This window comes from Crinia signifera, chromosome 1 (genome assembly GCF_055691185.1).
Source record: "Crinia signifera chromosome 1, ASM5569118v1, whole genome shotgun sequence".
Lineage (NCBI taxonomy): Eukaryota > Metazoa > Chordata > Amphibia > Anura > Myobatrachidae > Crinia > Crinia signifera.
The window spans coordinates 205,573,676-205,597,800 of NC_139217.1; the positions used below are offsets into that span (position 1 = coordinate 205,573,676).

The following is a 24,125-nucleotide window of genomic DNA, read 5'->3' on the forward strand; positions in this document are numbered from 1 at the left end:
TGGGATACTTATCTTGGGAACTTACGCCACTGCTCCACACTATCGCATGCAAGACTAGAAAGTGGGTATTGGTGTTTGGGTTGGGGGGGTGTAGGTCAGTAGACTGAAGTTGTACCTAGGGTGCTGAGAAAGCTTGAACGGGCCCAAGCTTGGGTCCGGTACAGGTGTCCCCTTTGACCCCCCCCCCCACATCACCTGCCCTGAATGTATGGGGGCCTTTAGGTTCTTATATCTGTGCTGTAATATAGTATAGTAATATAGTATAGCCCAGCCTACAATTTTACTTCAGTCAAACAAATTCAGGTAAGTCAAAGGTAGGGAGCCACAGGCAAGATAAAGGTGTTTCTGACTTATGGTGCCACAAGGATTCCACAGCGCCATATCCGACTCAGTTTCCTTGCTACCATGAATAAGACCCTAAGAAATTTTTGGGAATTGGACACAAATACATTTTCACTTTATAATGACACATCCTCATTAGGTTTGCAGTGCCTGGGTCGACAATGTCTAGGTCGACAGTTTCTAGGTTGACCACTAATGGTTTACGGTGACTAGGTTGACACCTTGAAATAGTCTAAAAACCATAGGTTGGCATTGACAGAAGGTCAACACAAGCTTAAGGTCTACAGAAGCAACTAATATAATAAGAAGAATTTTAACAGTATATAAAATAATATCACTCACAGGTACAAATTGTTCCTTTTGTAGCCGAATTATGTCTCCAACCTGAATGTCTTTCCACTTCTCCCAAGAGAAACTACAGGTATAAAATAGTAGAATATATAAAAGAAGTCTAAGAAAGTTCTTACTACAAGATTCCTCAATTCTGTATATGTTAAACGATTAAACAGAATCATAAAGTGCATTGGGCAGCATTAAAGGGGTTTATTTTCTCAGAAGGGCAATGCTCTTTACAGCAAAATTTGCTATCAAAAGTATTGATCTTTGCAAGTCGCAACTCTGTAATCATACATGCTGCCTCTCTACTTATTGAGGGCTATTGTAGGTAAAGATTGTAGTAGGAATTTGCTCCCCTTGCTGTAATCATACATTGCCAGCTTGACCAGCCTTAGGCAGCTGCAAAATTGCGCTGAGATCCAGGGGGCGGCCCTGAGTCTGCCTTTCACAAATTTAAGGAAGTCTCCGACATCTTGTTGCATTTAGTGCAGCCTGCATTTGTTCTTATAAGATGCCAGCTCCACACCAGTGGCAGAACTCTGGGAGGCAATGGAGTCATCTTCCACCGGGCTCCTGCTTCCAAGGGGGCACCTCTCCTCCCCTTCAAGTTTGAATCAGTTAATTGAAAGCAGTTGATTTAACTAATGTGTCTGACTCCCTCTCCCTAACATAATTTTGCAAGTGTCACACCCTGTATTAGATCCCATGACTTTACTGGAGACAGACACTTTACTAATTGGTATTTGGGGGGGGGGGGCAATACTTATCTTGCCTCCGGGCAACTGGGATGAACTTACGCCACTGCTCCACACTATCGCATGCAAGACTAGAAAGTGGGTATTGGTGTTTGGGTTGGGGAGGTGTAGGTCAGTAGACTGAAGTGTTACCTAGGGTGCTGAGAAAGCTTGAATGGGCCCTCTATTTATGTCTAATCATAGCAGTTAGGAGCCGATTGGCTGGTGGTTTATCACTCTCCATTGTATCACTTTTCAAGCTTAGTACATTTCATCTATAGTAACACAAAGAATATTTGATGTTTTCTTTTTCAAATACATTATTTGCTTTCTTCAGTATTTTGTTTGATTCCTAGTTTATCGTTAAATGCAAGTTTTTTTTCCGGTGTCAATGTCGAACTTTCTACATGTGCCTCCAATTAGTGTTAAACCTACCCTTGCATGGCTCGCTTCACTTGTTATGCTTCAGGCTCGGTGTCTGGCTACTCTCAGTATTATATCCTCCCTCTTTGCTGATTTGGATCATGAAAAACTCATGTCGACCTATTCATTTAAGTTTTTCATGTCGACCCTTTGACCCAGTGGACTTTTTGACCCTGCTGACCTATGGCATGTCGACCTTTTGGGGTAGACCTATTGACTGTCTATCTAGACCAGAAGTGGCCAAACCGGTCCTCGAAATCACCTAGCCAATGCACAGCTGCAGTCATTACTAACTGTCACATTTTCAAACATTCCTACTATCCACAGGTTGCGTGAAATACAGGAACTGTTGGTAAATCTTGAGGTCAGGCGTGGCCACCCGTGATCTAGACATTGCAGATCTACTGTATCAATCAGACTGGAGAAAGTATTGGGGCAGCTCGCAAATTTGAAGTTAATATCAGCACAAGTATCTGGCTAGCGTGTAACACAGCGAGGAAGCCCTTTGTCCAAATCCCATGCCCTTAGCTCATGAAATGCCCCATCTGCAGAGGACACACCTTTAATACAAATAAGAAATACTTTGTACATAAAACATTCACTATTTGCTTTTATTTTGCTTCACATTTTACATAATACAAGACCCTTAGGGCCTGCAAATTGGGTTATTTTCCTATGATTGAACCACTCAATCACAGGAAAATATCCCAAATGGCAGTTGACTGAACATGGGTCCAATGCAATGCATGGTCCCATGCGCATCACACCAGACCCTCCGAGTCACCCCTGCTGCAGAAGCAATCTCTTGGATTGCTTCTGAGCTAAGCCGGCTTGGCTGGAATTGCATGCGATATATAGCATGCAAAAGACAACTTCTATGAGGATAAAAGTCGCTGCAATGTATGCAGGGCCGGCAACAGAAATCTTGGGGCCCGGTACACTGATATCTCTGGGGCCCCCCTAACCACGTCCCTTTGAGCAGAATATTTTTAGTATACTGCATATTGAATGTGTTTTTTTATTATTACAAAAGACAATTAATAATCACTAATACTGGAGGGGTGTCTGGGTAAGTACCCTTACAGGAATCCAGGTGGGTGCCTTTATAAACCATTTCTAGGCACTGAACTGCCGCAGCTATGCTTACAGCCATCAGAACTTAGGGGCCCCTCACAAGCTTGGGTCCGGTACAGGTGTCCCCTTTGACCCCCCCCCCCCCCACATCACCTGCCCTGAATGTATGGGAGCCTTTAGGTTCTTATATCTGTGCTGTAATATAGTATAATATAGTAATATAGTATAGCCCAGCCTACAATTTTACTTCAGTCAAACAAATTCAGGTAAATCAAAGGTAGGGAGCCACAGGCAAGATAAAGGTGTTTCTGACTTATGGTGCCACAAGGATTCCACAGCGCCATACCCGACTCAGTTTCCTTGCTACCATGAATAAGACCCTAAGACATTTTTGGGAATTGGACACAAATACATTTTCACTTTATAATTACACATCCTCATTAGGTTTGCAGTGCCTGGGTCGACAATGTCTAGGTCGACAGTTTCTAGGTTGACCACTAATGGTTTACGGTGACTAGGTTGACACCTTGAAATGGTCTAAAAACCATAGGTCGGCATTGACAGAAGGTCAACACAAGCTTAAGGTCTAAAAGGGCTTGGTCGACACCCACAAGGTCAACATGCATTTTACAAGTTTTTTTTGGTGTAGACTTACTTGGTTCATACTTTTCTGTCCAAGTAGGCATAGCATAGAGTGAGAATGGATGTCGACCATGCCCATGTCTACCTTAGGTTTGTGTCGACCTTCTGCCAATGTCGACCTATTGTATGTCGACCAGTACAAGGTGTGGGTCATACGGTTGACCATAAGTTGGTCAACAGTCATTAGGTCGACACCACTAGGTCGACATGGGTCTAGGTCGACATGCACTAAGTCAACAGGTCATTAGTTCGACACAAGCATTAGGTCAACACGGTTTAGGTCGACAGTCAAAAGGTCAACATGGTGTTTTTCACTGTTTTTGACCCAAATTGGGACACAGTCGACATGGACACAGGATAAAGTTCACTGCTGCGCTCCCCATGCTTTGGGCATGGTGCCTTGCTACGCTCGGCACACTATTTTATTCTTCCACCACGCCCTAGGTGGCAACGATGAGACCCGCTACATCTGTAGGTCATGAAATACCGCCTGTCGGCACATGTCGGCTCAAAAGACAGTGAAAAACCCCATGTTGACCTTTTGACTGTCCACCTAGACCATGTTGATCTAATGTTTGTGTCGACATAATGACCTGTTGACCTTGTACCATGTCAACCTAGACCCATGTCGACCTAGTGGTGTCAACCTAATGACTGTCGACCAACATGCATCCGGTGTCGACATAGACACTCTCGAACATTAGTGGTCGACCTAGTGACTGTGGACCTAAACATTGTCAATCTCTTATACCATAACCCCTCATTATACTTCATGGAAAATATATCTTTATGAGGTATGTACGTACTGTATCATGAGTGCCAGGTTTCTACAACTCCTTACACTTAAATGCAATGTTAAGTTGTTATGTGCAAAGAGATGTGAACTGGTCTCTCCACTGTGCCAAACCCATCTTTAGTTTATTGTGCAAGTGTATATTTGTATATACACAAACAGACAACTGTTATGTTAATGGAAGTCAAAGAGGACACCAATGAGCTAATAGCAAATACTGTAAGTATAAAATACAGCTACAATAGATCTTGCTAAGCCTGTAGATGATGTAAGCCCAGTATGTGTCTAATATGGTTGATGACACAGTCAGAGCCTTCATTAAATTAATTAAATAATACAATTGTTTAATAGTTTGAGGAAAGCTATACAGGGATGGCATCTATTATCAGATTGTTTTTATCCACAACTATGTTTACAACAGCTTATTAAGAACATGGGAGACCTATAATTACATACAATACAAAGAACATTCTATTTACAACCGATACAGAAAGAATATTAAAGGACTATCATACCAAACACAGAAAAGGGGAGTGCTGACTAACCAATGCATAATGTATCCTCCATACAATACAGAGAGCATTCTTCTGATTGTACAATATCCAGAACATTGTGATCCAATGCATGCTCACAATTAAGACTGTCACCAGACCATGCTGGTAAATAGGATCCACCTTTGATTGTGTATAGCAATCACTAGAATTCTCTCTGTATTGTCAACCTTTAGGATGTTATCTGTATTGTATGGCAAACACTTAAGGTGCCCATACACGTACCAATTACCCAGTACTTTTTGTGCTAAAATAGCATCGCATCCCATGCACAACATATGCACAACAATGCTATTTTAGCACAAAAAGTACTGGGTAATTGGTACATGTATGGGCACCTTAACACATGATGGCCAATTGATTGTATGGAAGTCATTTTGATGCTCTGTGTATTGTGCGGAGATCAAAGAATGCTTTCTGCATTGTATGGTACTCACTACTAATTGCAGTCTTGAATAACGGTCTCATGGGGCCTTATTCTAGTTCAGTCGTTCTGACAAAATCCTTCTTAGATGGACAAAACCATGTGCACTGCAGGGGGGCAAATGTAAAATGTGCAGAGAGAATTAGATTTGGGTGAGTTAGTTTGATTCTGTGCAGGGTAAATATTGACTGCTTTATTTTTACACTGCAATATAGATCTCACTTTGAAGTAAAACCCCACCTAAATCTAATTATATCTGCACAAGTTACATCTGCCTCCCTGCAGTGCACATGGTTTTGTCCATCTAAAAAGGAATTTGTCAGAAAGAGTGAACTAGAATAACCCCCATGGAGAGAAGACTCCTTCTCCTGGAACTGCTTACCTGGACTGCAGTTGGTAGGGAGAAATCACTTCTACTGCTAGGCAGCCTTTCACTCAGGCCTCAGGTTTACTGGGGTGCTGCAGGCCTACAACAGGTAAGATCAGACACTCTATACAATACAGAGCACATCTATGCTATTCAATGTACATTGGATGGAATTCACACAGGGATTCCAGTATGAGTGTAAGCTGTCTCCATATCTGTGTCTTCCACAGTAGGTAGGTGAACTGGCATCCTTGAAACAGCAGACACAATTCTAAAGGCTATCATAGACTATGGAGAGCATGCCTTGTCTATAATGCAGACTGTACCAGTAAAACTGCACTTTCCACATGATGAAAGTAAAAAGGTCTTGATAAATAGGCACCAGATTTGAAATAGAACAAACAAAAACATACTAACCTTTTATCCTTGAGTATTTCACATGGTCTGTTATTTATGGCATTGTCACTCCTGTGTTGTGCCTGTAAATTATTATACAAGTTATGCCAACTAAATATCTAAACCCAAATTTGAATTAACAAACTTTCAAGTTTGCATATACAGATTGGGGGAGAGAGCTTAAGTACCAACCGATCAGCTCTGACTATCATTTTTTAAACACATGGCAGTTAGGAGCTGGTTGGCTACTAAGGGCCTGATTCTGGTTGGCTCGCAAAGCAGCGGTAGTTTGTTGCTTTGTAAGCCATGTAACTCCACCTGCCGATATCTGTAGCGCCCGCTAATCTAAATCACTAGGACTTAGATTAGCGGCACCCTGCTCCGAGAACAGGTTGGGCAGCTGTCATCCAGCGACATCAGCCGCCTCCTGTTTGGAGGAGGCCGCACCCATTTGGAAGTGGACGCCCAGCATTTTCCAGGGCGCACCCAGCATTTTCGTGGATATGCCCAGGAAACGCAGAACATTCGCATTAGAACGCCCCCTGCCCGTCTCCTGCGCGCCCCCCCCCCCCCCGGTGCGAGTGCCTCGGAGACTATGCAAATTACTGATGGCGCCACGCAATGTAGACCGGCACATGCAAGTATTTGCTTGTGCGCATGCGCAGATCTTTACCATCGAACTCCCATATGAAAGTACGAGGGAGTTTGAGTACGAGGCTAGAAAGATAGTTAAGTAATATACAGTAATACAATTATATTAAATACGGGATTAATGAGAGAGAGCATTAATAATCCACTGATGTTAATGTAATGTTGCATAATGCATCTTTGTCATCTTTTTTATTTAAATAGAACCTCATTTTACTGTACACTAATCGTGTCTCTGCTTAAATCATGCAATTAATCCCTACATCTTCTTCAAGATGCTGCTTTTTATTATGCTGACAATATCAACAGACTGTCGCACAAAGGGCCTGATTCAGTAAGGCTCACTAAGCAGCAGTTGTTCGCTGCTTAGCGAGCCATGAAACGCCACCCACTCGAATCCCATCAGTAATATGCGAGGGGATGTACGCAAACACATCCCCTCGCATGCTGCCAAAGGGGAGAGAAAGCATTTGATGGTCTACGACCATTATTTCTGTCGGCATCTGGAACAATCAGTGTGTCTGAAAAAGCATCTATTCTGAGAAGAGGAGATGCCAACAGTGGCAAACGCAGGATTTTCAGAAGGGGGTTTCCAAAGGGGCGGAGCAAAGCACGGAGATGGACACTTAGGTGACCCAGTATATGCCTGGTCAGTTAAAGTATTATAGATAAACCAAATGTATATAAATAATAATATATATATATACATATATACAGGGGCGTCAACAGCAGTGTATGACCCCTGGGCATAGCAAAGTATTGGGGCCCCTACCGATCCTCCAGCGGTAGGGGTGGAGGAAGATTTGATGTCCTGCAGGTGATAGGGGGTATTATATTTAAATATGTATATATAAAACTACATACCAGGTGTGTGGAGCTGGAGCAGTAACCAGCTGCTGGAAGGCTAATATCTCTGGTTCTGGGAACAGTAGAGACAAGCTACTAGTGTCCCTCAAAGGGGAAGAGTCACAGCTTTTGGAATATACCATTAAAAAAACTCTATGTCAGACAGAACCTGAAATATCTGACTGGGAATAACAATTAACAGGCTTGGATGGGGACCACTGCTTTGAAGTCAGATATCTCCGGTTCCCAAGGACCGATTTTTGCAATTCTTACCCCCATGGAAAGAGGGGACCCTCAGCTTTCAGCTGAGGGCCCTTAAACTCCTGGGGGGGGGGGGTTTCTGGGTACTCAGAAACCCCCCCTGCGTGCGCTACTGGCCAATCCCATTTAAGGGGTGTATGGTACCTTTTCTTCCTTGAAGTTTGGTGAAGGGTCAATTATCTGATCGATTTGAGAGATCCAGACACGAGTACGCAGTGGAATATTGTGTATGATCATTTAAGGCAGAGAAGAGGAACGTTCCCCGTGAGATAGGAACGTTGTTTTTCACCCCTACTTTAGCTTGCAGGAGGGTTTTTTAACACAATCTATGTGCCCAGTACACATTACCTTTTGACCAATTTGTATTATTTCTGTCGGAGTCTGCTGAAGAGGGGGCGGGAGCTGATGTCATGTGATGTTAGCCGCCCACCCCTGGCAGGCATTGGTCCACCATTCCTCTGCTCAAGCCCCGTTTGCGCCCCCGGTGAGTGTGCAACTCGCTAAAGCCATTCGGTACCGGGGTCTGCACATGCATAAATACGTGCATCGGAACGGGGCCAAATTCGGACCCAAAGATCATTATAGGATTTCCCCTAATATGTCTTACCAAACTGCGTGTGATGCTCAGAAATAATCCAATTGCCATACCTCCCAACTGTCACGATTTCCGCGGGAAAGTCCCGATATTCGGGGACGTTCCCGCGTCCCGCCCGGGGCCGCCATTGTCCCGCGGTGGGGGCGACAGTTGGGAGCCCCCCCAGCTTGCCGAGAATAGACGCTATGCGCATGCGCACAGCGTCTATTCAGCGCCGACGAGCGGCGAAAACGGGGCGTGGCCGGAGTTCGCGTCACCCCGTGAGGCCACGCCCCTTTTCTTGAGGCCACGCCCCCTTTTCGGGAACGTCCCGACCTCCCAACTTTAAAATTTGGGAGGTATGCATTTGCAATCATTGGATCTCACAGTCAGAAGATGGATGTTATTACAGACCCGAACGTATTCTGGAAATGGTCTAAAACGTGTGGTCAAACTGGAAATGGATCATGCTGTTCAGATTCAGGGTAGGACAACCATTTTCTAGGTGTTCATGGTAAATATTAGCGTTAGGTGTAGGGAGTTGTCAGCTAAGTCACAAGACCATTTATCTTCTTATGGCAGAATTATATCTTACATTGTTTAAATACACAGTACTTACAATATCATCACGCAGGTCTTTAATGCCTCGTATAATGAGAAGTGAGAGCAAGGGCATCATTATTGCAAACCATGGTAGGGTAGAAATTGCAGGAACAGTCTGAAAATAGTACATGACAACAAGGTGCATTACTAGTTGTAGTAAGCATTATTCATGTTATTTTTATGTACCATTCAACTATAAGGCGGGAGAGGGCGACTTACCGGCACCCCGCTCTGGTCAACGAAATAATGGAAACATGACGACATAGTTTGTGGCAATTAAAATGGTCACAGCTTTATTTCACAAATCCATAATCATAACCAAACACTTTTGCAGGGCAAGGGATAGAAAAGGGGAGCGGTGCGCTCTGTTCCTGCTAATGTGGTACCCCTGGGACGTGTCCGTTCCACCGCCGTGGGTACGCGACCACGCCCCCTACCAAGTTGGTACCGCCTGGGCCGTGCCAGTCACCACCATGTGACTCACGTGAACACGCCCCTTACACGCTATGGACCGTGCCAGTCACCACCATGTGACTCACGTGAACACGCCCCTTACACGCTATGGGCCGTGCCAGCCACCGTCATGTGACTCACGTGAACACGCCCCTTACCATTATGGGATCAGCTACCATCCGCACCTCACCCTACCTGGCACGCAACCCGTATGGCCCCTGCCGTATTAATGCTGGAACCAGGCGTGCGGCCGCCTAATGGTGAGTATGCGAGGCATTCTGTAACTCCCCTACATTTCCTGCCTTGTGCACCGCTCCCTTCCCGCAATACTGTGACAACATTCTTATTCAAGCATCTTATACACCGTGATGACAATGACAACCCAAGCCAACGTTACAATTACACTCATAGCCAATATAGCCTTCCTATGCAACATAATACAACAAGTATGCAAACATTATATATATATATATATATATATATATATATATATATATATATATATATATATATATATATATATATATATATATATATTATATATATATTTCCTTTTTTTTTTCTTAATTTTGTATTCTTTTTTTTTATTATTATTATATTTATTTATTTATTTATATATATATATATTTTTTTTTTGAAACACAACATTTTGACGTGACAACTACAACATTTTTAAACATGTCCAATACAAGATTTACAACCTGACACCTGTCAAGTGCCTTTCCCCGGCTTTTACCCAAACAACTGGGCTGGGTCGGTGGGTGTCTCTGTCCTAGCTGGGTGATGAGTGAGCTCAGCCCCCTTGCTCTCTGCTTTTGTTCCTGCTGCTGCTCACTCCCCCCTTAATTAAACCTGTTCCTTCTCACTGGCTAGGTGACAAGAAGGGGACCGGCTACCCTGGCTGCTGCCTCCCCCCCCCCATCCCCCCGAACCCAGGTTTCCCGCCGTTGACCTGCAGGGTGCCTAGCGCCCCACCCCCTTATCCTGCTCCGGGGGCCATTTTGGCCCCCTGCGCTCCCATAAGGATGCATGCCCCCAGTGGTAGCTTTCAGCATATATATTAGTTTACACACTGTGGGCCAGAGGCAGTAATGGCCCCCATACATCAGCAATCACAATTAATTGTTTCTCAGATCCAGTTATTTTCTTGCCCAGATAAATGGTTAGAATGCCCACACATACAAAAATGAAACTCCAATAAAACCAGATTTTTAAACATGTTTAAAAATTTGATTCAGCAATCGATTGGCGATCCCTATTCATTTTTGATTGGGATTGCCAAAAGGGGGAGCAAACACATTAAAGATTAATTGTGGCAATCATCTCCAGAACGGAGGATTGTCACAATTAATTGCTGATGTATGGGGCCCATAAGCTTTAAAAGTGATAAAATGGAGAGTGATAAACAACAAACCAATCAGCTCTTACTTGCCATGTCACATTCTATGTTTGAAAAATGTCAGGCAGGAGCTAATTGGTTGGTTGTTTATCACTCTCCATTTAATCACTTTTGAAGCTTAGTGCATCTGGCCCTGTATCTGTGTAGTGTAGGGACTAGGGGCCAGATGTATCAAGCTTCAAAAAGTGCTAAAATGGAGAGTGATAATCACCCAGGGAGCCATCGAGCCCACAAGGGTGCTTCTTTGCGCTCGCCCCCCTGTCGGTCCGGATTCCAATGTTGGGGAAATACTGACCATTGGGATCCCGATTGTCGGACCACCATAACACACCCGGGTCAGGTTTAGTCTGCAAGAGGAGATGGTTTGGACTAGACTGTTGGAGGAGAGAGGTAGGCAGAGGCAAGGCCACTCACCTTCATGGACCTAGTGCCATATTAAATTGTCAGGCCGACCCTAGGCACAGCATTTTGCATTATTAAGTTATAAGTCCTAACTTGGCAATTGCCAGCAGGACAGGAAGGGGGCCCAGGACTGGAGATAATAAAGTCTAATTTGTCATAAACAAAGTTCACATTTCCCTTAAAGCAATGTAGAGATTGAGTAGTGCGGCCAGTGCTGCAGACACAGGCATTGCCAATGATTTGAGAAACGGAGTGGACCCTGCCTAATTGGTCAGTCCTGGACCCCACAATTTCTGATAGCAGTCCTGATTGCCAGTATACTGTACATATTTTTTCCTTACACATTATGCAACACACCACATTATGCCACACACAATATGTCACACACCGTAATGCCCCTTACACAATATGCCACACACCGTAATGCCACATATACAACACACATGTATGTCGTTGACACCATTTTATGTCCCACACACACAAAAATGCCCCATACAATTAATGCCCCACTTAAAGGCCCACATACATTAGTCTGACTTGTCCTGAGGACAAGTTGGACCTGATTTCCTCGGCAGCTCCTCAGGAGGGGACAAACGATTAAGCAATTGATGTGCCAAGTTTTGCATAGGATAACTCGCATGCAAATTCATTGGCCAATCACTCACCACTGAATGATTTTTCCAGTGTGTGGCCATTGGAAAATGCTTGGTAGCTCCTGTGATTTTCCGGACACTCACAAAAAGAGCTGGTTACCACCCCACAAACGTCAGCTTCCTGTCAATCACCTTGCGATCAGATTACGATCAGATGTTTTTCCGATGGTTGCCCTTGTGCTTGTGCGGTACATTCTGTATGCATGTGCAGTCGTTCGATAATTGGCCAGCCTGCGATTTCGCAGCCCAGCAATCAGGTCTGAATAACACCCCTAAATATGAATATCAAATGTGCAGTAACCTGCAACAAAGAAATCACGTACTAGATTTTACGAACATAGGACCTTATTCAGGTTGATTATTTTGCATGCACATTCGCTCGCACCTGTGCGAACAGCAATCGCACGCACACAGTCTGTGAAGCAACGCCCACATCACATGCGAACATGAGTGTTCGCAACGGTATTCAAATGGGAGTGGCCACAGTCTACAAGCACACTTGCGTGCTCACAAGCACATTGCCTTGTCCACAAGATCAGGCACTGTGCGTGCTAACATCCTCTGTGGGTGAATTCATTCGCAACTCCAACCATATGCACGCAGCCAACTCATTCTCAACCTATTAGTTAATTACATGATTTGCCTCATTTCAGTGTGTTTATTTGAATTAATTAACTAAATTACTGTCCATTAGCAAGGAAGCTTTATTACATGGATGATTAATGTGTTTTTTATGTATTACTTCCACAATTAAATTTAAGAATACAGTATGTCTCCTACAAATGTAAGAAGTTTGTCACAATGATTGTCAGTCATTATAGTGTTTTAGAAGTCATGTTTCTAAATGATAGTGTCCACATGCAGACTGCAACAGTTTTTAAAGTGAATGTTATGAAGATGTTACATATCAGCACATACATATACAGTATATTAGATGTGAAGCATGAAAGGAAGAAATGTTTAAAGTGTAATAGTGTGCTTACCGTGGGCCTGCATTGAGTAGATGTGGTTAGTTAATTGGTTAATGAGAGAAACTATGCGTGACATTTAATGAGATGCAAAAATGTGGGGTGAGCCGGCTGTGGAGCAGGGAGCCAGCGCTGGATCCTGGATTGGTAAGTATATTGGTGCAAAAGTGAGGTGTGTGTACTGTATGTGTGTAAAATAAAGTTATAATTTTCTGGGGGTGTGTTTTTTCTTTTAACATTCTTTTTACAGGTGGACTACAAGTCCCAGCAGGCACATTAATGCCCTGCATGCTGGGACTTGTGGTTCTCCAAGTCCCAGCATGTGGAGGAGGTCTGCTGGCACTTGTAGTTCTCCTGCATAAAGCAATGCTACTTATGTGAGATTTAACACTATCAGGCCGGCGTCCACTGGCCATGGACGCCGGTGACAGCCCTGGGCTTCAGCCCTGGACGGGTGAAGCCTGGGGGGGACCCCTTTATTGGGGGGGGGTCCCCACTCCTCCAGGTACCCCGTAAAGGCTGACCAGCCACAGTGCTCATATTTCGGCCAGGGGACCTTATATAAAAAGTGTCTCCCGGCTGCGGCATGACATTGCGGGCTGTTGGAGCCCGGTGCTGGTTTCAAAATACGGGGGACCCCCAGATTTTTTGTCCCCCGTATTTTTGGAACCAGGACCGGTCCAAGAGTCCGGGGCTGGTTTCAGAAATACGGGGGACCCCTATGCTTTTTGTCCCCCGTATTTTTGTAACCAGGTCCGGCTCAATGAGCCTGGGACTGGTTATGCTCAGGTAGGGGGACCTCACACCGTTTAAAAAATAAAATAAAATTATAAACACAAAATCGCACATTTTCATGCCTAAAATTCGCACATTTTGATGCCTAAAAATAGCCCATTATCGCACTTAATCGCATTTTTCTTTCTGGAATACGCAACTCATTAAATATGCGAATTCGCGCCAAAAATGCGATTTTGAAAACGCAAAAAAATCGCATTCTAGCGTCTTCCAGTTGGTCTACAACTTTACAGAAATGGTCCACAGATACCCCCAGCATCTCATTGTTACCTGACCTTCTGTCCCAATACGACACTACCCTTAAATACCTACACTCCTCTTATTTACAAGAAGTTCATATCAGAACGATCCACAGGGCATATATCTCCCCTGCTCAGAGGAAACACATGACAAATTCAGAGACAGGTGCCTGTGTCAAATGCACACTCTCGCACGCAGATTTCTTTCACTGCATCTGGGGTTGTGGGAAAATACGGAAATTCTGGAACAAAGTCACTCAATTTATTAACTCCATGCTCTCCCTTCACCTGACCACAGATCCACTGGCATGCATCTGTGGGAACTTCAAAAATTGGAACTTAGGCCCCGACAAACAGAATAAACAATATAAAATTCGACTTCTGGCCACGATAATCACAGTTGCCAAGAAAACCATCCTTATACATTGGACTACCCGGTCGGCTCTCTCCCTTACAGAGGTCAAACAGAAAATGATCCAAATCTTATATTGCGATAGACGCTCTACGATCCCAGACGTTGAGGCAGGGGTAGAGAAATTCTATAAAAAATGGGAGTACTTTATTAATACCCTTGATACCCAATCTTAAGATCACATCATGAGACTGTTTGAAAATACCTCCTGGAGCTTTCTGCGTCGGATAGCGACTGGTAATTGACATTCCTGACAGATTAATCATGCTATGTTTTATTTGTACTTTACTCCAGTTACACCAGAATTACTGCCCTTGATCTTTCACTATATACCCCCCCTATACTGCCTCCCTTATGTTTGTCCCCCCCCCTCCCTTGTCTGCCCGTCGTCCCCTTATACAGCTCTTTTATTTTCAGATAGTAGTTTTATTTTATGTTATCTCTATTTTCTTCTGCATTAGATATAATTATATCTTGTAGGATTTCCACTCTACTATTCCTATTGATTTACAGTAAAGCTATTTGTATATGACACTGTCAAATAGGACTGCTGTATATACTGTATCGATACCATGATTCTGTCATGTTCCGCTTAATTTTCATCGGTCATCTGTTTGACTTTTGTTTCTTTATCCTGTGTTGAAAACCCAATAAAATATATTAAAAAAAAAAAAAAAAAAAAAAATCGCATTCTATTAAATGTCACCCTAGGTATGTTTTTGAGCAATTGTGCTTGTTGATTGGTGTTGCGAACGTTGGTCCGCTAAGCTGCTGCCTTGTGAGCCACTTTTTTCTTGCAAATGAATTAGAGCTCGAGCACTGCGATTGTTCGCACAGTGCTGCGAAGCCACCACCCAGCATTTGTGGGCAACACCATTGTCTACGCCCCAGTTTATGCCCATTTCTGCCCTCTTTCAAGGCTGTGCCCACAGAAACATCCATGTCATGCCTACATTGGTAGAGATCGTTTGCAAGCATATTTCTGTTCGCAAGGGTGCGAGCGTGTACGGGTGATCAAACCTGCACATGCGCAGTGCAGATGATGCACATGCATACTGAGAAAAAAAATGCACTGCGTGCAAATTGGCATGCGAAGTAATCAACCAGAATTACCTCCATAGTGCAGGGTTCTTAAGGTGTTTTTTGCCCAGCGTGTATGCACATCGGTGATCGCTGAAATCACTGGGCTGAAAACCGCCCCTGCTCATCATTTTTTTGCCGCTGTGGATAGCAGGACAATATGGAAAGCCATTCAGTTTGCTGGTAATACCAGCAGATGAACGTCGGCTGCCGGTGATGATGTGGGAGTACACATCAGTTCCACTGCTCACCTGCCTATACACACTTAGCAGTGGCATGCGGTGGGGTGAGGCAGGTGAGGCACAGCCTTTCCTGTCATACTAAGGTATATGCTGGAGTTTTGAGTTTATAAAGTATGTCAAAAATACAAAGAATATGTATAAAAAAAATCTTATTTTGACTATTCTAATAATTGTTATAGTCAAAACTCTGGAGTAAAAAGTCTATGGCAGGTGAGGCAGTGCCTCACCTGGCTACCTTTTCTGCGCATCTCTTATTAAAACTCAGTGAATCTCCAGCAGTATATACTGCTGTACATGTGTATAATGCCGGCATGTACCCCATGGCTCATAAATTGGGTGCAAAACTGTCTCTGATACTTGCCAGGGACTCCTCAGCCACTTACCCCACCGCATGTCCCTGACACTGAGCGGCTTTTGTGCTGAAAGCAACTCAAACAGTGAAACTGAGCTGCTTTCAGCTCAAAATCATCTAGTGTGTATGGGCCTTTAAATGTGATGTATAAAGTACTTTTTATAGACCACAGTGGCCAACTGTCCGGGAGAGGGCAGCCAGCCCAGTGAAGCGGGGGGCGGGGCCATCTCCGGGAGGAAAACAGCTACAGGCGGGCTTCCTTATTGGCCCCGTCCTTGCAGTGCAATACCAGTATTTAAAGCATTGCACGGCGAGGCTTAAATGCCGGGGGGGGGGGGGGTTCGTGGGACATGGAGGGCAAAGTGGGAGGGGGACCCAATTTCCAGGACCCTCCCGACGATACCAGGCAACCCTGGTATAGACCATAGTTGCCTACCCTCCTGCATTCTGGAAGAGACTCCCTGAAATAGCAGCAATCTCCCTCTCACCCTCATTAGTCTAGCAATGTCCCTCATGTCACCTAGCCCACATTACACTGTTACATTTTTTCGGAAAAAAAAGAATGAGCAATGGATACATTTACATTGAATCATCAGCACTTTACCAAGTATAGTATCTCTTACTAAGTGCTTTGGGGCTCATCTACATTTGGAATCATTTACACAATTCCTCTCAGATGTAGCAGTACACACCCATGCTTCTAGATGTCACGTTCACAATCTCTTTTTACAATCTCTCCATATATGGAACTAGATACACCCTTTGGGTGGAGCATGACACACCCTCTCAATGGGGGGTGCATAATTTTACAACCAACTATAATCTCCCTGAAACTAGTTTTCAAAAGTAGGCAAGTATGGTATAGATACTATAGACTGTCCAGAAGAAAAATGCTGGAACTTTTAACTTGAAACTGTTATTTCCTGGCTCTTGTCATGGACCTGATCTGTGCATAAAGTTACATTGTCATATGTTCTCAAGTAACAAAACATACAATACTGTGTTTGCTCCAATCAGAGTGTCTTAAATTTACAAACATTCTCACAAGGATGTAACATCAGACTCTTTACTTATCAGGGAACCATGTTATGTAAGGCAATCTAAAGGTGTCTTTAGTGCAAACAATACTAGCATCAAGGTTTGTTCACCTTGGCAGTATTTATTTCAGCTTGTAAATGTTTAAACAGTGCAGGCAGTGTGTAAGAAGGTGTTTTTTGCTGTTCTCAGGAGATTCCACCATAAGGACAGCTGATGCATCCAATCTGACATTTCAGATGCTTTTACAAAGCCAATCTGCAGTTTTAGACAGTTTTTTTTTTTATTGAATGGAAATTTTTTACTGTTATATCATTTTACATCACTTAAAATGAATCTCCCTCCTATACCAGCTATAGGGGGATAGCTAAATTAGCTAGCAAGGCTTAGTCACAAGAAATGTCCCCATGTCATATTTCCACAGTAATTTTAGGTTAATGATCAGTTCAAAAAAAGCACACATGGGAACACTTACCTGCAGGATGATTATAAACAGGAAGTAGAGGTTAGCCGCCCTGTGGAACTGTTCGTAAATATTAAGCGGTATGAAAGTGAAGAAGTTGTATTTACTGGTCCTAATACTGTTGTCCTTTAAAATGTAAACATAAAATATAAAAAAAAAGAATCATTATCAAATAATATTTGTACTGAAAGCTATAGTATTATTATTATTAAAGTAATAATATGGTAGCAGGATATGAGTGTTCTATATCTATCTTTTGGCCAAAACAAGTAATTGTAATTATGGGGCTGATTGAGACCAGTTAGTATGGGTCCGAATTCGCCCCCGTTTTCAATGGCTGGGGTCTGTGCATGTGCAAACCCCCAGTGCGAATGTCTTCTACGAGTATCTCACTCACCAGAGCAGGGGCAAACACATGATTTTCAGAAGGGGGTTTCCAGAGGGGCGGGGCAAAGCACGGAAACGGACACTTAGGGTACCAGTATATGCCGGGTCAGTTAATGTATTATAGATAGATCAAATGTATATAAATAATAATAATAAAAAAAATATATATATATATATATCTGGCCAAACGATTAGGCAATAAGGCGTCACTCGGGGAGTTTGTTCAAGTGAAAAAAGTCAGGTTTATTCCGACATGTTTCGGGCTGCTTTGCCCGTCCGTCGTTCCCTGAGGACGGGCAAAGCAGCCCGAAACATGTCGGAATAAACCTGACTTTTTTCACTTGAACAAACTCCCCGAGTGACGCCTTATTGCCTAATCGTTTGTCTACATAGACCTGCAAGGGTCTGAGGAGGGCACCGGGGTAAGGAGACCGTTTGAGAGCAAACAGCCAGAGTGCCGGAGTTCCTGCTTCTTATATATATATCTGTGTATGTATGTATATATATATATATATATATATATATATATATATATACAGGGGCGTCACTGCTAGACCCCTGGGCATAGCAATGTATTGGGCCCCTATCAATCCTCCAGCGGTAGGGGTCGGAGAAGCTTTGATGTCCCGCGGGTGGTAAGGGGTATTATATCAACCGCTCAGCATGTAGGGCCTGGATCAGTCATCTCCACTAATTACCCCTTTACTGCACAGATGGTGGGAGAAGGGGGCATTGGGCGGAATGAAGGGGCCCTGATACATAACTTCCAGGGTGGTAGAGGATGTTTAATATGCAGGGCAGGGGTGTATATTGGAGTGGGCTTATTATTCATAATTTTCCGGTTGGAGGACAGCTTGCTTCACTGCAGATATCTTCAAATAAATAGATTTCTTACATTTTAATGGAATTAAAAACTAGAGAATCCCACCTACCAAATGGTATTGGGGACTAGGGGATCAGAGTTCAGGAGGCAGAGCAATCTGCCAAAGAGAATATAAAATTACATACCAGGTGTGTGGAGCTGGAGCAGTAACCAGCTGCTGGAAGGCTGATATTTCTGGTTGTGGGAATAGTAGAGACAAGCTACTAGTGTCCATCAAAGGGGGAGAGTCCAAGCATTTGGAATATACCCTCATAAAAACTCTAAGTCAGACAAAACCTGAAATATCTGACTGGGAAGAGCAATTAACAGGCTTGGATGGGGACCACTGCTTTGAAGTCAGATATCTCCGGTTCCCAAGGGCTGATTTTTAAAATTCTTGTAACCATGGAAAGAGGGGACCCTCAGCTTACAGCCTCCCGTTTTTCTTATGAAAAAGCGCTCGCCACGCTTCGGGCACGGTGGCTCGCTGCGCTCGCCACACTATATAAAATCAACTCCATGCCTAGTTGGATAGTAGGGGTATGAAAAAATGGGTGCATTTAACATGGGAGCCCAGATAATACATAAGTACCCCATAGACTCCTGGAGGGGTTTCTGGGTACTCAGAACCCCCCCCCCCCTGCGTGCGCTACTGCAGAGGTACGCTATGCTAATAGACGCAGCTTACGTCCACAACAAACTATCTTTTAATGTTTAAAAATAATTATAATATGACTTGCATAAAACTTACAGCATATTTCTTCTTAGTAAAAAAACAGTAACTCTTCTTTGTAAATGATCGATTAAATGTTCTGCCATTTGCTTTGATTTCCCAATTGTAATCTGCCAAAAGAACAGTAATAATATCACCAACAGTAAATACTATGTAAAATAAGAACAACAGCATGCAGGGTGAACAGTAGGCCGTAAATACATTGGGGCAGATGTACTAAGCCTTGGAGAGTAATAACCTGGAGATAGATAAAGAATCAGCCAATTAGCTCCCAACTACCATGTTACAAGCTGTGTTTAAAAAAAGAGTGGAGGTGATTGGTTGGTTATTGGTACACACAGGGTGAAGGGAGAGTCTGTGCATGGGACCGTGCATCACCGTCCCCAGGGGCATACACACAAAGCAATCCATTCTTAATTTCTAAGCAATCTAGTTAGATCACTTAATATGCCCACATGTGTATACCCTTTTATGTAGTAGATCTGCCCATATTCTGCTCTGGCATGCGTGTCTACACATGACACTGTCTATTCATAGGAGGCAGAGGGACAGGGGGCATGGCCAGAAGCTTTCATACTGCTGGCCATGCCCCCCACAGTCGAAACAGGACATGCGCAATTGCAGACAATACTGTGAAGCCACACCCCTTCTCCTGCAGCCACACTCCCTCTCCAGGAACTTGCGCGGCTGAGCCACATGGCAATCCTGACTACAATTACAAAAATGCTGGGTGGTATGAAATATAGGGATGTGTAACGGACACTTTTCGCGTTTTGGGTTTTAAGTTCTGATCACCTGCAGGTTTTGGGTTCTACTGGGTTTTGCCAAAACACCCCCTCAATGTTTTGGGTTCTGATTTTTTTTTTTTTTAAAGCATAAAAACTACTAAAATCGCAGAATTTGGGATGTTTTTTTGTTTCTACGCTATTTTTAACCTTAATAACATTAATTTCCACTCATTTCAAGTCTATTATGAACACCTCACACCTCACAATATTGTTTGATTGGATTTAATAAAATGTATTTGAAGGTATGCGGGCCTGCATTATATATCAGTGTCCCTTCAGTGCAGGGTCTAAAATTAGGCTGCTGGAGGGAGCCACTGAATTTGTTAAACAAAACACTCAAGGATATATCAGTACGTCATTTATGCATGGCTGGTGATAGCTGCGGGTCAGGCGGTGCCACATAGTGCACCAGCATCTCCTCCATGCCAACATGTAACATTAATGCCCCTTTCAGACCGCACGTATAAGCTTGTATTTTGCCATTTTTTAACCATTTTAAAACGGTAATATGAGCAGTCTGAGTGAATTTACCGTTTCCAAAAATCTGGTATTTGGAAACAGTAAAAAAGCAGGGTCCTACCCGTTTCAGACCTATTTTTTTTTGCAGTCTGAACGGGTCTGAAATGGTACCCAGGCAGCAGTGAGCACTATTGGTCCCGCTCCATGCATATCTAATGATCGGGACCCAGCGCAGTGAATATTTTTATTCCCCGCGCCTGCATATGCAATGAGCCGGACCCGCTCATTGCATATGCAGGGGGCGGGGAGCCGCTCATTAAATTTGCACTGCGCTCATTAGATATGCACAGAGGGGATAGTTAACCCAGGTTCTGGCACACAGCGGCACCCGGGAGGGTGATGGCAGCACGAAGAGCACCGGGGCTTCCCAGCCTGGCGAGTGGTGTTGCTGTGTATGAGGATGCTCAAATTGAATTCCCCCCCCCCCCCCCGTAGATGCATGTGGTGCTTCTTGGTACTTGTAGGATCTAGGTGTGACTCACTTCCGGTCAGGCGGCCGGACAGTCAGTCAGTCAGTGTTAGCCGGAGCTGAATAAAGACGCACCTGATTCAAGCTGCAAAGATGTCCGTGAGTTGATTGACACACACACATCTACATGGTGTCAGAAGCGGGATCAACATGGCACATGGGCTGAGGAAGATTGACCCGCTGGTCTTCAACTAACACATCGCTGACAACTGGCTCAAATTCAAGAGAGAATGGCACGTTTACTGCATCGTGGGCTTATCAGACAAGTCAAAGAAGATACAAGCATAAACACTGCTGAACCTCGCGGGCACAGACGCCCTGGACAAATTCATTCATAGGCATTCATATACGCGGACACAGAGAACAGAGAGGATCCTGAAGTCCTGCTCACCAAATTTGAAGAGATCTGCATGCCGGTGAAGAACGTCATCATGGACAGGCACATCTTTAACAGCACAAATCAAAAGGGCGATGACACCATGCAATCATACGCCTCAACACTAAAGCTGCTGGCAAAGAAGTGTAACATTGTAACACTCACAGATGTGCTTATCCGTGACAGAATTGTGTGCGGCATACGCAATGACAAGGTACGTGCACAGCTACTAAGGGAGAAGGGCCTCACACTAGAAACCGCATAAGCATATGCATGCTCCATGAGCAGGCAGAAAAGGGCACAAGGGAGTTAAAGAGGGACGCTGAAGTCTGTGTCATGGCGGCCACCGCACCCCGATCACTCTCATGTGGGAACTGCGCAGCACAGCACCCCCCAGGCAGGCAGAACTGTCCTGCATATGATAAACACTGCAATGGATGTGACAAATGGAATCACTTCGCCAGGTGCTGTCTCTCTAAAGACCAGACACCCACAAAACAGCAAACTGAGCCCCGTTACAGCCGCATACCCAAGGCAGGTCAGCAGGTAGACACAGACTTGGTGCATGACACAGCACGCACAACAGTCTGTGATAGTGTCGACCACACAGATGAGAGGGGTGAGATATTCATCAAGCTCAAGACTAAATACACCAACAGAGTGGCCACAGTCAAAGATAGACTCAGGGGCCAAGTGCAATGTCATGTCACGCAGACAACTACGCGAGCTAGACCCTGCTGCACAAATCAACCCACAGGACAAAATAAACTTAATTTCATATGGAGGCCAGGTCATCACCACACTTGGCACCACGCAAATACAGTTAACCCGTGCTGAGTTGCTCTTCCCTATTGTGGACCAACAGGTCAAATCACTACTTGGCCTCTCGGATAGTATGAGACCAGACCTGTCAACTGGGGCCTGATGTACATGCCATTCAAATGACTGTTCCAGAAATGAAAAACTTTCAAGATTTTAATTGGTGGCCAACATTGAAGAATCAGGCAGCACAATGGAGGCATTCGGAGCATGTGATCACACAGAGGGCATGTGCATGCGTACTGCGGAACATTCAATGAATGTGCAGCCCTGTAACAATGGCTGAATCGGGCTCTATGTACAGTGCATTGTTTACTGTATAAGGCTATGCTACTGTGTGGAATAATATGAGAACACACGCCTTCTTTGCAGCATGCACCATCCCTTTACAAAGTATGGGAGGAAGGGTACAAATTTAAAGTTTGAAGGGGGCACTGGCACTGGCTCTGCCTGTTCCTCCATCCTATATTGCCTATCCTTGGCTCCCCTCCAAAGTTGCATAAATCACAGACTCTGATTCGTAGATGGATATCGTTCACATTGTTGTTGCATCTATAGAAAGGACACCCCCAACTGGCAACACAGATCTCAGTGCTGCGTCCCAGGTTAGATTGGTCCTCACTGGTCTTGAAACTCTAGGCATTCCCAGAAAATGTGGGCATCACTGTACATTAGAGATGTGCAGACTCGGATTCCAGAGATCCGAGCCCCCACGAACGTCATCAATCCGAGCAGCGCTCGGAGATTCCCGCCTGACTCGGGTCCGTCCACGTGGTCAGAATGTCATCTCCTGGCGCCGGATATCGCTGCTGCGCCCGCCATCTTCACTCCAGTCTAGTAGTGGGTTGGGAGAGGGTGTGTTGGTGCTGCTGCTGGGGCTTAAACTTTAGCTTGACCTTGAACGCAATATTTTTTATTCGCTGGGGCTGTCTCTCAGTGCTGCTGTGTAGTCTAACTGTGTACTTGTAGTCAGGGGCGGATCCAGGATAAAATGACTGGGGGGGCACCATGATAAAAGAGGGTTTAGGTGGGGGAGGGGCAGTGTTAGTGGTGCCAGTGTACATGCTAAGAGAGTGGCAGAGAGAGGGTGGGAATGGGATTAAAAATAGGCCCTGGCATTTAAAGTATGCAGGCCCACCATGGCGACAAAAGCGAAGGATGTAGTTGTATGCGCGCCAAAGGCGCGCTGCGGAAAAGGGGTGTGGCCACTCAACAGAGGTGTGTCCTTGAGTGTAGTCTACAACACCATATACAACTTCTACACATTATGCAACCAAATACTAGACCCCTTTATACTTCCCCCTTACACATGATGCCAAATGGAATGAAACTAAATTCACATAATGCCACACGGATTGAGCCAAAATTCACATAATGCCACATGGATTGAGCCAAAATTCACATAATGCCACACGGATTGAGCCAAAATTCACATAATGCCAGATGGATTGAGCCAAAATTCACATAATGCCACATGGATTGAGCCAAAATTCACATACTGCCACACGAATTGAGCCAAAATTCACATAATGCCACATGGATTGAGCCAAAATTTACATAATAACACACGGCTTGAGCCAAAATTCACATAATGCCAAATGGATTGAGCCAAAGTTCACATAATGCAACATGGATTGAGCCAAAATTTACATAATGCCACATGGA

General features: G+C 44.2%; 1 protein-coding gene across 1 annotated transcript in view; it reads right to left on the bottom strand.

Moving 5' to 3' along the window:
* ATP8B3 (ATPase phospholipid transporting 8B3) overlaps positions 1-24,125 on the bottom strand; it is a 203,536-nt gene that overhangs the window by 158,498 nt on the left and 20,913 nt on the right. The window contains exons 2-6 of the mRNA XM_083177190.1: positions 19,508-19,599; positions 17,520-17,633; positions 9,031-9,129; positions 6,104-6,165; positions 685-757 (exon numbers count right to left, since the gene is read on the bottom strand). Of these exons, the coding sequence (XP_083033316.1) occupies positions 685-757; positions 6,104-6,165; positions 9,031-9,129; positions 17,520-17,633; positions 19,508-19,599 (440 nt within the window). The remainder of the gene's footprint in view (positions 1-684; positions 758-6,103; positions 6,166-9,030; positions 9,130-17,519; positions 17,634-19,507; positions 19,600-24,125) is intronic.